This window comes from Cucurbita maxima, unplaced genomic scaffold (assembly GCF_002738345.1).
Source record: "Cucurbita maxima cultivar Rimu unplaced genomic scaffold, Cmax_1.0 Cma_Scf00021, whole genome shotgun sequence".
Classification (NCBI taxonomy): domain Eukaryota; kingdom Viridiplantae; phylum Streptophyta; class Magnoliopsida; order Cucurbitales; family Cucurbitaceae; genus Cucurbita; species Cucurbita maxima.
Genome location: NW_019272037.1, coordinates 1,760,685 through 1,775,561, shown reverse-complemented (window position 1 = coordinate 1,775,561; position 14,877 = coordinate 1,760,685). Strand labels below are relative to the sequence as shown.

General features: G+C 36.6%; 4 protein-coding genes across 5 annotated transcripts in view; all 4 read left to right on the top strand.

The window, feature by feature from the left end:
* The window catches only part of LOC111495752 (mediator of RNA polymerase II transcription subunit 16), a 12,387-nt gene extending 9,988 nt beyond the window's left edge, over positions 1-2,399 (top strand). Inside the window, exons 15-17 of the mRNA XM_023145921.1 lie at positions 68-445; positions 850-1,269; positions 1,932-2,399. Coding sequence (XP_023001689.1) covers positions 68-445; positions 850-996 — 525 coding nt within the window. The 3' untranslated portion in view covers positions 997-1,269; positions 1,932-2,399. The remainder of the gene's footprint in view (positions 1-67; positions 446-849; positions 1,270-1,931) is intronic.
* Positions 2,400-3,288: 889 nt separating this feature from the next.
* On the top strand, positions 3,289-9,357 carry LOC111495772 (trafficking protein particle complex subunit 13-like). 2 transcript variants are annotated; one of them, XM_023145951.1, is made up of 12 exons: positions 3,289-3,732; positions 3,843-3,927; positions 4,035-4,165; positions 4,247-4,349; positions 4,525-4,539; positions 4,992-5,137; positions 5,278-5,473; positions 6,435-6,509; positions 6,708-6,824; positions 7,174-7,218; positions 7,620-7,721; positions 8,836-9,357. In XM_023145951.1, exons 1-12 carry the CDS (start codon positions 3,449-3,451, stop codon positions 8,854-8,856), a joined length of 1,320 nt encoding a protein of 439 aa, XP_023001719.1. In that variant the 5' UTR covers positions 3,289-3,448; the 3' UTR covers positions 8,857-9,357. The 2 variants fall into 2 exon arrangements, with proteins under 2 accessions (XP_023001719.1, XP_023001720.1); XM_023145952.1 differs by lacking the exon at positions 8,836-9,357 and adding an exon at positions 7,982-8,080 and having other exon boundaries at positions 3,329-3,732.
* A 521-nt stretch (positions 9,358-9,878) lies between these two features.
* Positions 9,879-11,402, top strand: LOC111495776 (CBS domain-containing protein CBSX5-like). Its single transcript, XM_023145957.1, has 2 exons — positions 9,879-10,320; positions 10,459-11,402. Exons 1-2 carry the CDS (start codon positions 9,983-9,985, stop codon positions 11,330-11,332), a joined length of 1,212 nt encoding a protein of 403 aa, XP_023001725.1. The 5' UTR covers positions 9,879-9,982; the 3' UTR covers positions 11,333-11,402.
* A 1,085-nt stretch (positions 11,403-12,487) lies between these two features.
* Positions 12,488-14,774, top strand: LOC111495782 (sphingolipid delta(4)-desaturase DES1-like). The gene is made up of 3 exons (XM_023145965.1): positions 12,488-12,617; positions 12,707-12,947; positions 13,636-14,774. Exons 2-3 carry the CDS (start codon positions 12,792-12,794, stop codon positions 14,452-14,454), a joined length of 975 nt encoding a protein of 324 aa, XP_023001733.1. The 5' UTR covers positions 12,488-12,617; positions 12,707-12,791; the 3' UTR covers positions 14,455-14,774.
* Positions 14,775-14,877: the final 103 nt, after the last annotated feature.

Below are 14,877 nucleotides of genomic sequence, written 5' to 3'. Positions count from 1 at the left end.
CCCCCCCCCCCCCCCCCCCCACAAAATAATAATAATAATTTTCCTTCTGATGGTCTGGGCTGCATAGAATATGCCCCGGCCTAGAGGTGCAGATGCTGCTGGTCTGTTGCTTCGGGAATTAGAACTCCACCCTCCAGCTGAAGAATGGCACAGGCGGAATATGTATGGTGGGCCTTGGTCTGATGTAGATGATTTGGGATCCACAGACGATAATTCCAAGCTTAGTAATTCGTCAGATCCACTTGATCTCAACTCACTGGAAAATTGCAATGTTTATTATGGAGCTAATGGTTTGTGGCCTAGGAAGCGCAGGATGTCTGAAAGAGATGCTGCTTTTGGCTTGAATACGTCCATTGGTCTCGGAGCATACCTAGGTATAATGGGATCTCGAAGAGACGTTGTGACTGCTGTCTGGAAGACTGGTCTTGAAGGGGTTTGGTATAAGGTCCGATATGTAGTTCCCTTGTTACTCCTCTCATATTATTTCAATGATTCAAGTACAGTGACGTTTCTTTTGAAGCATAGAGACTTTGAGAGACATTGATTGGTTGAAGACAATAAAATTTACATTCCAAAATCTCGTACATATTTAGTTAAATAAAAAGGATTCATTTTTTTTTTCGCTTAAATTGTGTCAGTATTTTTAAAATTTATTCAACTCTAGGAAGCAGAAGCCAATGAGTTATTTTGCAATAATATCAGTTTGCTGTAACATGCTTCTAGATTTAAATGGCGTCATGTTTATGGTGTATTACTTTAAATTTAGAAGGATTGACTACTTCTACAGACTATGCGTTGCTAATCTTTGTGTTGTATTCATTGTGAATCTTCCGACTTTGTGATTTGCAGTGCATGAGATGTTTGAGGCAGACATCGGCCTTTGCTTCACCTGGTGCTACTAATGATACTACTCAAAACGAGAGGGAGACTTGGTGGATTAGCCGATGGGCTTATGGATGCCCAATGTGTGGTGGAACATGGGTTCGAGTTGTATAGTTATGCCTTGCCATGTACAACCCTGGCTTCAACAATAGGGTCGCAATACTCACTTTCATCAGTGATGTTCATTGTGTCATTTATAATTTTGCAGACCAAAATTTTAAAATGTCCTTTCCTCAATGTTGAACTAAGGCTTAAGTTCATGCAATCAAATTGCTTCATTTGATAAAATACGGTTACATCAGATAGGGGATACAGTTGCACGAGTTAGACGATGAACTACATTTCACCTTGTTTAGCGCTGCATGTGCCAGTTCATCTCACCATAAGGTATGTTTATTTGATTTTCTGTTCTCTGAATTTTCTAATTTGGAAAATAGTTAAACTTTCCAGTTTCCACGCTGTTATTGAAATTAACCTCCGGGAAGTTGGGTACTATCTGGTCTTCTAACTCTTTATTCTGCCTCTAGAAGATAAATAGAAAGGGAATTAGAAAGTAGAAAGTAGCTATTGAATAGACATCAGAAGAGACTGAAGGAGCCCCATTAACTGAAAGTCCTGATTATTTTGAACTAAGTAGCTGTCCTAAATGCCATTGGTTAAATGAAAATGTGCCATAATTACTAATATAATTTGAGTAGCAGATTGAGGGATTAATGATTATGGCTCTCTTTTTTGTTTGATAGGTTATGAGAGGAAATATGGATGTAGGGGAATCCTGTTTCCTTCCCTGTTCTATTTTTCAAATTCTTGATGGAAATAAATGAAACTGTTGAAAGTGTCATCTTTTACGTGTGTTTTGTGCCTGATACACAAATTAGAGGTGTGCGTGACTTTCCCTTTCATTTGTTTTCTCCAGCCAATACACTCTGTACAACCAATAAAAGTTTTTATTCTTATTGAGAAATTATCAATTGCAGAAGATATGCACCCTACAGTTTTGTTGCTCTTTGGTTCTCCACCCTTAATTTTCTACCTCTTTGAAATTACAGGTTGGAGTTTCTCTTGCGTATGGGGAGCTTGACGAGTGCCATTGTCTTGTTCATAAAAATTCTCAGTACAGTGACCAATAACAAAAAGAATGTCCAGCTTAGAAGGCAAGATATTAGTTAATTTCATGGGAAGTATCTACCTGATTCATTGCTATCAGTTTAGTTTTGTAGCTGAGGCAGAGTATTTTAGTTTTGTACATGGTAGACCAGTGTTGTTTCAGAAGAGTCGAGCATGGAGATAGACGATGGAAGCCTGAAAGCCTGAAAGCCTTCTTAGGCTGCAGTTGTACGTATAATTGATAATATTATGCACCACCGAGATGACAGTGGCATGCATGACTTGTGTTGAAATAGACGCTACAAAAATGAATTTTTGCATAGATTATTTGAACAGAACAGTACGATTCCATTTACTTGCTACCCTCATGATTCATGAGAAGGGATGACATCCCTCATTAAAAGCTTCTAATATGCAGGCTTCAGCATAGTTTATTTATTATTTATTTATTTTTATTTTTTGTTTTTTATAATTAATTTATTTTTTTTAATTATTTAACTAATAGATAATTGATACCTCACTTAAATGTGTTTTAGAGTGTTTTTGTGAGATCACACAGTCGGAAAAGGGAACAAAATATTTTTTTAATAGGGTGTGGAAATCTTTTCCTAGTAGACACGTATTAAAAATCTTGAGAGAAAGTTCGAAATAGAAAACATATAGAGAACAATATCTGCTAGCAGTGGGCTTGAGCTGGTGCAAATAGTATCAAAGGCAGACATATTGGTGTGTCAACGAGGACTTTGGGTCCCAAAATGGGTGGATTGTGAGATCCCACATCGAATCAACATTCTTTATAAAGGTGTGGAAACCCAAGAAGAATGATCGGTTGGAGAGGGAAATGAAACATTCTTTATAAAGGTGTGGAAACTCAAAAAGAATAATATCTGATAGCGGTGAGTTTTGGTTATAGTCTTAATTGAATCTAAATTTTGGTTATATAGTCTTAATTGAATCTAAAATGTTACGTCGAGGAACTCTCTTGGAGAGGTTCTCATATATATATATATATATTCCTCTCATATATATATATGTTTTTAAATGTGAGTAAGTTCAAATATTTTTTTTCCTTCTTATAAATAATACTCAAATCTTACTTGAAAAAAATGTAGAAATTAAAATATACAAAAAAAAAAAAAATATAAAAAAAAAAAACATAGGTCCATCTGTCCAATTATTCAGAAATATAAATATATTACAGGTAAATTTAAAAATTTGGGAAGATGGAAAATTAGAGTGAAAATTACCCGTAGGTTCATATATTTAACCTAAAAAAAAAAGTTGAGGGATACGATAAATCGACTAGGGAATTGTCTGACAGTTGCATAAGGAGGGTCGACATGTCGTCATTTTTGGATTCGTCTCAACTCCATTGCTGAGATTTCGCGCCGGGCTTTCTGCCAACTTCCGTTACTTCCCTTTCTCTTTGCGATTCTGTGTTCCACAGAGAACAAGCAAGATGAACGGTGCTCAGGGATCGCATTCACTGGCCTTCAGGGTGATGAGGCTCTGTAGGCCGTCATTTCAAGTTGATTCTCCTCTCCGCCTCGATCCGGTCGATTTAGTCGCTGACGAGGACATTTTTGACGATCCTGTGGCTGCTCGCCAACTCCCTCGTCTCCTTGAAGCCCAATTGTCCGACGAATCCGACTCCGATCCCAGCTACAGTTCCAGATTCCTTCTTCATGACTCCTCGGATGCTATGGGTCTCACTGGTCTCCTCGTACTTCCTCAAGCTTTCGGGTTTTTTTCTATTTCTCTGCCCCTTTCTTCTTTCATTCTGTGGATGAATTGATCTATTCGGATCTTTCTTTTGTTCATTGTTGGGGGCATGAATGGTGATTATCTTCCAGGGCGATTTATTTAGGCGAGACTTTCTGTAGCTATATCAGTGTGAATAATAGCTCCGATTTTGAAGTCAGGGACGTTATTATCAAGGTCGGTGTTCCTTCCTTTTAGGCGTTAGGAGTGTTTTCCTTTTATAACTTAGAGAAATTGGCCTGCTTCATCCAATCTGATTTGTGGTAGACGAGCTTTCTGTACAGGCAGAAATTCAAACGGAGAGGCAGAGAATCCTTCTTCTGGATTCATCAAAATCCCCTGTTGAAACTATACGTGCTGGGGGTCGTTACGACTTCATCGTCGAACACGATGTGAAGGAACTCGGAAGTCACACGTAAGAATCTCCTTGTTAGTTAAGTGAGAATCTCCTTGTTAGTTAAGTACGTATAAGTGATGCTTTATTTCATTCTTATAGGCTAGTCTGCACCGCATTGTACAATGATGGTGATGGTGAGCGTAAATATCTACCACAGTTTTTCAAGTTCATGGTTGCGAATCCACTCTCGGTCAGAACAAAGGTAATATGCTCTTCGGATCCTACAATTTTAGACACACAACTATTATTATACGGACATCTTTGCTTCAGTGGCCCTTTTCTTTTCGCCTTCTATGAATTTTATGAAAGCTTTCAGTGGCTTTGGTTGCTTAGTTCTGGATTAATATCTGATATTTTTCAAATTACTTCATCTGCAGGTCCGTGTTGTGAAGGTATGTTTTGCTGACTAAAAACAGTCAACGTAAGTTTAGAAAATGTCTCATAACTATCGTAGTTGACCTATATCTATTGCTTTTATATATCATAGTAAATCTTTGAATTCGATTATAGCATATTGTTTTACATCCTAAAAGTATTCCTTTTTATCTTGGTTCTCTGAAAACCCTCTTTCTTCTTTAATATTTTGTAGGACGACTTGTGTTGATATAGCACAGTACTCTCAGCTCCTACTCAGTAGTTTTCTATTCTATGACCCTATAGTTATGCTGGATTCTAGATCTTGGTCGTATAAAGAATTAATAGTGGTTCCATGTACTTTTAGATGCTACTGTACTTTTCGATGCTACTGTACTTTTCGATTCCAGTTTTCCCGTGTTTGAAAATTTCATTAAGATAGCACTTCCTTGGTGAAAGCTATCAAATGATAGTTTTCTTTCTATCTCAGGAGAGTACATTCTTAGAAGCTTGCATTGAAAACCATACAAAATCAAATCTATTAATGGACCAAGTTGATTTTGAGCCTTCCCCAAACTGGAATGCAGTGATAATCAATGCTGATGAACATCGCTCTGAACTTAAATCTACAACAAGGTATTGATCATTTGTCAACTCAGTGATATTAAATAATTGATAATCGTGCTATTCATGCCATGAATTTACCGTCATGGTTAGTTATTTTTCTATTTATTTTTTCCCTCATAGTCAAGCTTATGTTAATTTTTATGCTGCAGAGAGGTATTCAAGCCTCCTATATTGGTCAGATCAGGTGGAGGAATCCATAATTTTCTTTATCAATTGAAATTTTCAACGCATGGTTCTTCTCCTCGGAAAGTTGAGGGAAGTAATATTCTTGGTAAACTTCAGTTAACATGGCGTACAAATATGGGTGAACCTGGACGGCTACAAACGCAACAGATTTTGGGTTCTGTGAGTGCTTATCATCATATAATAATTTAAAAATAAATTCAATTATATGGATTTTTGTTGTTTTTGGTTACTGGTAAGCTACCTCTTGCGTGCTGCAGAGGAATTATCTTCGCCTTATCAATTGACTACTGCCTATGGAATGTTAAGTTTTAAATCGTGTTAAAATTCTGGTATCCATTCTGTAAGTTGTGGAAATGGTTTCCAATTGTGACACGATTCTTTTGTTTTGTAGCTTCTGAAATTTTTACTGATGCCTGTTTATCACATGATTTCAAGATTTTTTTTTATTTCAGTTAAACCTTGCTTTGATCTTACACTTTTATTACCCTGCGGTCCCTGTCGAATGCCTCAGATGAATCCTGAAAGATGGTTGATAAGTGCATGGAAGATTGTTTACTGAGTATAATATCATATTTAGAACATAGTTATGCGTAGGCTGAACACTGAAGTTTTTCGTATAGAGAAAAAATATTAGAAATTTTAAACTATGGATGCACAAAAAAATGATGTTGATGTCATCTATTAGCTACATGTTATTATAGCTTGTGTGTTTGCATGATATGCTTTGCAAATGCTATAAATCAGTACTTTTTACCTTATTTAAGAAACTAAATTTACCTTAATTTGAACTTAAGCTTTTGAGTTTAGTGATGATTTAATATAGTATGAGCTGATTCAGTTAATTTATCATAACTCATTAGCTTAAGTTTTTAGATTCAGCATAATCAAAATTAAACGTAGGAGGAGGTCATGTGTTCGAATGTTCTTATCATTTCCTTCCCTATTGACTTGTTGGCTTTTGTGCTAATTTCTAAGTCTACAGAGGGAGAACGTAAGAAATTAAATTTTTATAACCCATCAACTTAGAACTTTTGAGGTCAAGGGTGATTTAATGTATTATTATGATTTTGAGATTTATTAGCCGATATTTCTCTCATTGGTCATTTATGCTGTTTTGCAGCCCATTATTCGCAAGGAGCTTGAGCTGCATGTTGTTGAGATGCCAGATGTTATCAGATTGGAGAGGCCTTTTACTGTAATTTCTCTTTTGTTATTGTGTTCTTCTGAAAAGTTCATCTAAAAAGTTGGATAAGATTAAAATTATTTAGTCATTTTCCAAACGAGGTTGGAATCCATCTTTAATTCTGCCTCTTAATCTGAGGATTATACATATCTTCTAATCTCTTTTCCCAGAGAGAATATTTTGGAATTGATTGATTTATTGCTTCTTCAGTTACATATGCGTCTCACAACACAGATTGAGAGGGAATTGGGCCCTTTTGAGGTTTGGATGTCACAAAATGGTTCAGATGAGGAAAAAGTTGTTATGGTTAATGGTCTACAGACAATGGTATGTTCACTCATCCTGTCTTAATCATGGTATCAAATCCTTTTATCAGAATTCATCATTTCTGGTAATTCGTGTATTAGAATCTGGTGTAATTTCGTTTGGTGTGCCTATACCAATCCAATTGCCACGAACATAAGTATCTTTTCTAGTTTAACTTGTGTTTAGATACTTATGTTCAAAATATTGAACTTTCGCACTGCAATGCTAACCAATTAATTTGTTTCTTAAATCTGTGGAATGGTGAGGGATGGCATGTTGAAAGGTTGCCGAAACCAGAACTTTGAATTAGAACTTTATGCATCCATTTTATAAATGTGTTTCTCATTTTTGTACATGTAATTTTCAACAGGTCATACCAAGAGTTGAGCCACATGGTTCCACAGATTTCCACCTGGTATGAACAACAAATTTATATGATGGGTTGTGATACGAGTTAGTCTGCAAGTGATTGCATTTCATTAAATAACAAAATTCTTCATTTATTGTACCATTCTATGCATGTGAGCGTCTTGGAGAGTTGGACCTTGTTTTGATGACGCTTAGTCGACACCCACCTTTATATTTTCTTTGGGCGTACATTTTATTTTTAAAAAAATTATATTGCCAAAAAAGTTGCTGTCTATTCTCTATTGCACATCATAATTAGGCATTAGCTCTAATTAAAGCATGCAACTAATTTGTTTCTTTCGTGATGAATTAAACACAAAAGACATGCATTGAAAATGGTGTCCTATAGAGAAGAAAGCATTAAATCTCCATCATATTGACAATATTTAACTTCTTTTGTTCAACCAGAACCTCATTGCCACAAAACCCGGAGTTCAGAGAATCGCAGGCATTAAAGTCTTCGACACAAGGGAGAAAAAATCCTATGACCACCCTTTGCCAGATCTAGAGGTTTAAATTCTTCTTATTTATTTGATAGCAGCATTTTGATTTCCTTGCACGTGAATGCAAGATCTTGTCTGGGCACGTTTGCAGTTTCTATATTAGGTGTCTCTCGTCGAGAGATACCTATTATTGGTAAAATACTCTGAATGAATTGGATTAGATGTCAACTAGGGAGCATGGATGCTATTCGACTAGTGTCCGTGTTGGACGCGTTAAAGCACATTATTTGGAGTGTTCTTTTCATTTTATTAACTTTGGACATGCAGAGGAGACACGTAGGGGATGTGTAAGGGAACAATCAAGACACGTGGAGAGCCTACTGTGCGGAAAAAATAAGAAAGAAATTGAAAAGTGATGATTCTTTTTTGAAACTGCAATAAATAAAATAAGAAAACAAAAAGGTTTTGAAACTATATAAACGAAAATAGATAATTTCACTTGATTAACCTCAATAGAGTGGTATGGGATTGATCCTGTGAGAATAATGCTTGAGTTGCAAGTTTTCCTTTAGGGGAGATACTTTTTGTTTTGTGGAACACTTGAATTTCTTCTTTTGTTTGGCAGTATCTTATCCTTAAAGAGCTGAGATATACTTTATGGCATTTAAATGTACTTAAATCAAATTGATAAGGATTAAAGCATTTATAATATATTTACACCGCATAATTCACTATATTTCAAAGCATTTATAATATGCGTAAAAGTATATGAAGTAATTATCAATGATACATTTTATTGTACATCTTTTGGTACTGTTCTTAGGAAATGACTTGTCCCCATATTTCTGCTTCTTAGGGTGGACCTCTAAGATCCCTTGCATAATTTAGTGTTTGTGCCGGCACTATAATTTACATAATGCTCTGGAATGTTGTGTCTTTACTAATGCTTGGATGTCTCATATATGTGAAAATATGAAAGAAAGGTATTCTATTGCCTGATATTTCAATGAAATTAGTGTGATCATTACTGGAAAGTTTTCCCAATATTTGAGGGGTTTTCTACTGTTTCTGATTAAACCTTGTAATCTAATTCATTTACTCATTTTGATCGAGGAACGTTATTCAAATTATAAAGTATAAACCTTCGCTGCCAAACTCATGAAATCCATTTTTGGCTGCAGATTTATATCGATCTGGAATGAACGTCTCGACTTGACTGATTTGGTCTTTACAAGACTATTCACTTCCTGCATTGTTTAGGACCCTGAGATGTAAACATCCCATGACCTGCATCATTCCTGGAATTCAGCAGCCTCATGGAACCAGTGATCAAGCCCGACACTCGTTCTCAAGCGTACGCTCGATAGAGACGCTCTTATTAGATGCCTACGGTACTCCATTCTCATTCTTTAGTTAGATTATTGCAAAAATGGTTTGTCCTTCAGGCAGAAGGAAGCAACTGGGTAGCAATATGGACCCCTCCTTGGCCTTGTTTTTCAAATTGGATGGAGTAACGGAAGAGGGAAATGATTATATAACAATGTGTTAATAGTGTTCACAAAAACAGAAATAACCCCTTCAAAACAGAAATGACTTTTCACTGTTATGAAGGGACGGATATGCTTCGAATAGCCGTACCGTACCATACCAAATAATTATCTGTTTTATATTTTTTATAAAAATCTTTGACTTAATTCAGCACATGGATTTGTGTTTACCAATCATTGATTATATTTTCGCAATGATTACGACAGTTGACCATATAGGATTTAATTCCATGGCACAGTTGTAATTATTGCGTTGCAATCATCTCTTTAAATGATTTTTATCGTATAATTTTATCTTAAATCCGAAATCTCATAAAATAGATCATCCTTTATAACTGAATTCTTGCTTTTGTGGTTGGTTTTTTTCTTTTTCTCTAACTTATTTGTTTATTTATTTAAATTAATTTCAATTATATCTATTAATTATGTACAAAAAAACTTCCACATAATTAACCTTAAATTTATGTGAAAAACGTGAGGATTTCTTTTTAACAATAAAAGAATTTTTTTTTACTCCAAATGGATAAATTAATTTTTTTTAAAAAAATTATTTTATGAATTGAAAAAATCAGAAAAGGTAAACTAAAAACGCGTGCGCCACCCCTTGGATAGCCAACAAATCTCGCCCTATAAATTTGAAATAATTCCCTCGAAGTCTTTTTATATTGGAAATCCGCCCGTCGATCCGACCCGACCCGACCCGAATTTATCTCTCTCTCTCTCTCTCTGTCTTGGAACCGCCATTTCTGTACCTTCATCGATTTCTCTCCATTGCTCGTGCATGGCAGCAAGCTTGTTGGCCTGCGAGGTATCTGACCTATGTCTTGGAAAGCCTGCGCTTCGATCCATATCCATCTCCGCCACCGTCGCCGACGCGTTATCGATCTTGACGAGGATTGACGAAGGCTACATAAGCGTCTGGAGCTGTGGCGATCACTCCTCTAAGGACGACTTGGAATTGCATTGTCGATGCGTTGGTAAAGTATGCATGGTGGATATACTCTGTTTTCTCTGCAGACAAGAGAATTTGTTGCAACCGGCGATTGCGCTTCGATCTCCGATCTCTGTTTTGATTCCTGATGGACTTGGACTCGTTAGGCATTTGGAGCCTCATGCCAGGTTTGATTGAATATTGAAATAGTTGAAATTCTTGATTTGATTTAGATATTGATAATGGTAATCGATTGTTCGTTAAATTGTGAAGTTAGGTTTTGCTCTGTGATGGATTGTTAACGTTCGTTCTTTTGCAATTTTCAGCTTGCTGGAGGCGATCGATCTGATACTCGATGGAGTGCATAAGCTTGTTATCCCAATCAAAATGAGCACAAGTAAGAGGAAAAATTACTTCCTGATGAAAGCATCGTCGAATTCCATCTCCGCTCTCCATAACGATCGAGAATATTGCTGGCTCGGCGCGGAGGACATAATCCGCTACCTACTCAACTCAATCGGATTTTTCAGCTCTACCGCCGCGACTCCTATCAATTCCATCGACATAATTGATACCAACAACATTCTCGCCGTAAACTACGATGAATCTGCTCTGTCTATTCTCCCCCTAATCTCGCAAGCGCTGATTCACCAATCCTCTGTCGCCATTGTTGACTTCGACGAGAAATTGATTGGCGAAATTTCGCCCTTCACGCTCAATTTCTCCGACGAGATGGTGGTGGCGGCTATTGCAACTCTCACAGCCGGTGAACTCATGGCGTATATAGACTGTGGCGGCCCCCCGGATGATTTAGTGCAATTAGTGAAGGAAAGATTGGAAGAGAAAAACTTAGATGCAGTTTTGGAGTGGGTGGAGGAAGAATCATCAACAGTCTCATCATCATCGTCTTCAATTTGCTCTTCTTCAGATGACGAGTTTGGATCTGGTTCTGGTTCTGGTTCTTGTTCTGGTTCTTGTTCGGGGAGAAGTGGAAAGATTGGTGGATATTCAGCGAGAGTAGTGAAGAGATCGGAGGCGATTGTTTGTTATCCATGGAACTCTTTGGTTGCAGTGATGATTCAAGCTTTATCTCACCGAGTCTGCTATGTGTGGGTGATTCAAGAGGACGGAACTCTCGCCGGAACTGTTACCTTCGCTTCTATGTTGGCCGTTTTTCGGGATAGATTAAAGTGTTTTTAAGAAAACATTCACTAAATTTCAAAGCTTATGGAGTATCTTGATCTGGAACTCAATATGGATTGAACACGAACATCGTTCAACCAAATTCGAAACTAAATCAATGGAAAAATCTGAAACTGATTCGCCATAAACCCAACTGGACAGAACAACTTTACCAATAAAAGCAGTAAACATAAAAGATATTTTGAAAAAAAAATATATATATATATATATATCTTCCAAGATCTAGCAATAGGTTTATAATTTTTTTTAAGAAGAATTGCCAATTTAAACCAATTGGATTAGATTTTTTTTATTGGGTTAGAATAAATAGTGTTTACAGTGTAATCCAATCATATTTTTAAACTATTAAGAATATTTAATATTTATAAGGATGTGAGCTACGATTGTAACTTATAAATATTTGATATTTAAATTTATGTACGGTGAATAAATATAATTTTTATAATTATTATAAAACAACAAATGCCTACTTATTTTATAACTATTTTATTTGATTTCAACTAACTAATATTACTCAGTTTCCAAATTAAAACATCACTAATATTAAAAAAATATTAAAAGTATTATAATGGAGAAAAGAAAAGAAAAAAAAAGGTAGGGCACATATTACCCAATTTTTTAGAAAATAAATTCAGCCGTTTGCAAAATTATTTGAAAAAAATGAGGTGTTTTCTATCTGGAAGTGGGAGCCACGTGGCCAGACTAGCTAAAGCTATGACAATGATTTGTCGAACATACCCATATTGTCCCTGTCACAAAAATTGGAAAAGAGACTTAATGTTTTAATTAATGGTAATGTTGGTAAAAGTTAATTAATGAAACAAAAAAGATAATGCAGTCCTAAATTTAAAATGTAAAGAAAAAAATTCTAAATATTTTCTTACTCAAAAATGTCTTTCAATAACATCTTTAAATTTTTAATAGGAAATTAGAAAAATTTTAACCGATGATTTTATTTCATCTAAAATTAATTAATTTTAAAATTTTAAAATATTATTAAAACTTTTAAAAGAGAATATTTTTTATTTATTAATTTAGTCTTTAATTAAATTCGTCTATAGAAACGAGTTTAAAATTTTGTATCTAATAAATTAAAAGTTTAAAAATATTATTTAATAATTTTTTTTAAAAAGAATAGGGTTTAGAGGAATCCATTGTCCACGGTGGCAAGTTGGGAGGCATCGGAAGATGGGTACAGCCGGAATGAATCAGAGTCCACTCGAACGAAACGAGCGCCCTTCTCTAAATATAGCAGTCTCCTCCATTTCCATTTTCATATTTGGTCGGTCTTCTTCAATTCAATTACAGGCCATTCCTCTGCAACCAGTTTCCTGTATAAGTAACCGTTTCATTCTCCTCCTTAATCCACAGCCAATTTCAGCGCCAGGAGCCGCCAGGAGAGACAGAATCCGCCGAGGCATATTCCGGGAGCGAAGGTCAGCCGCAAGCAGAGGCAATGCGAGGAGGTGGAGAGAGAGATGAGGGTGTAATAGCCACTGACTTCTTCTGGTCATACACCGACGAGCCTCACGCTTCAAGGAGACGCCAAATTCTCTCGCAGTACCCTCAGATTCGGGAGCTCTTCGGTCCTGACCCGTGGGCTTTGTTCAAGGTTTCATTTGTTTCTCTATGATTTTACTGTTGTTGATTCTGAGAATGTGGAGAGTCGTTGTCATTTTCTTGTCAGGATTTTTTGATTTCGTGTGTAGATCTGAATTGAGGTATTGCTGGTCGCACCACATGTCAATGTCTGAATCTGATCGGGGTTTGTTTGTTGTTCTGTTTGATTTTGAACGCTACCTCTGCCACATTGCTGCATTGGACATTGTTTTTCATTTTCTATTCCCCCACCAGATTACATCTCGCAAGTTGTATTGATCGAAAATCTACATTCTGAGATTCTGAAATTTTGTCGTTCTTATTGCTCTGGTTCAGTTTTTATGCTAGATTCCTGTAGTCTATCTTTCCCCCTTTTTTTCCATCTATCGCTTGTTTGTTTATTTTTCCTTGATGAACATTTGTCTGAACTTTCCTACTGTTTCAACTATCATGCAAACTTTGATTCAGGATTGTTTAGGTCTAAAATTGAATTTTCCTGTGTTGTTTGCTCACCGAATCATAATTTGGATTCATCTGATGAAGAAAGTGAAGTTACGAAGAATGTGAACAACCATTTTACACATTCACAAGTGACCTTGTAGTCTTAGAAATTAGCTATTGGAGTTTGAAAAACCAATCAATAATTTGTTCTTGTAATATAAAGTTATCCATTTGTTCTTCTCATTCTTGCAATCTTGCAGATTTCTGTGGTTGTTCTGCTTCAGTTATGGACTGCCACGACCCTTCACAATGCAGACTGGTTAAAGATATTGGCAATAGCCTACTTCTTTGGCTCTTTTCTGAACCACAATCTGTTCTTAGCTATTCACGAGCTCAGCCACAACCTTGCCTTTTCAACACCTGATCACAACAGGTGGCTCGGGATTTTTGCTAATCTCCCCATTGGAGTGCCCATGTCCATCACATTTCAGAAGTATCACCTAGAGCACCATCGCTTCCAGGGAGTGGATGGCATGGATATGGATGTTCCAAGCCAGACTGAAGCTCGTCTGGTGACTAATGTCGTCTCAAAAGCTATATGGGTTGTCCTCCAACTCTTCTTCTATGCTCTCCGGCCATTGTTTCTAAAACCAAAGCCCCCAGGCCGATGGGAGTTCATCAACTTCTTTATTCAGATAACTCTTGATGTTGCCATGGTTTACTTTTGGAGCTGGAAGACTTTTGCTTACCTGATTCTCTCCACCTTCGTCGGTGGCGGGATGCATCCGATGGCTGGTCACTTCATTTCCGAACATTACGTCTTCAATCCCAAACAGGAGACGTACTCTTACTACGGTCCTCTTAATCTTCTTACATGGAGTGTGGGTTACCATAATGAGCACCATGACTTCCCCAGGATCCCAGGAAACAAGCTTTACAAGGTGAAGGAGATTGCACCTGAATACTACAATGAATTAGATTCGTATAAATCATGGAGCCAGGTGATATACATGTACATTATGGACAGGTCAGTGGGGCCATTCAGTAGGATGAAGAGACTGTCAAAGAAACCCGAGTAGCCCATCCTTTTCTCTCCCCCTTTATATTCTTTTGTTTCATTCTTTTTCCATCTCTCTCTTGAGCTGGTTTTGCCATTGTGTTTTGCCTACGTTCGTGGAGAGTTTATTTGTTCTACTTAGATTGTGTAATAGCCAGGCATGTATGTTGACTGTACTGTAATCCATTTTCAGAGCTTTTTGAGGAACTGATTGTGAAAGGAGCCGAACATTGGCGAACCTGGATCCTCATAGGCTTGGTAATTGGTTTGCTTACAACTATTGTACCTATACTTTCAGGGCTGTGCCTCCATATTTTCATCTTAATGTGCCTTCTATACTCACTTTTAATGTCTAAATTCACTATCTTACCTAATCTTCATTAATTAACCATTTTATCCCTTTTTTCCTATTCACGAAACACAAAATCATCCCTGCATGCACCAT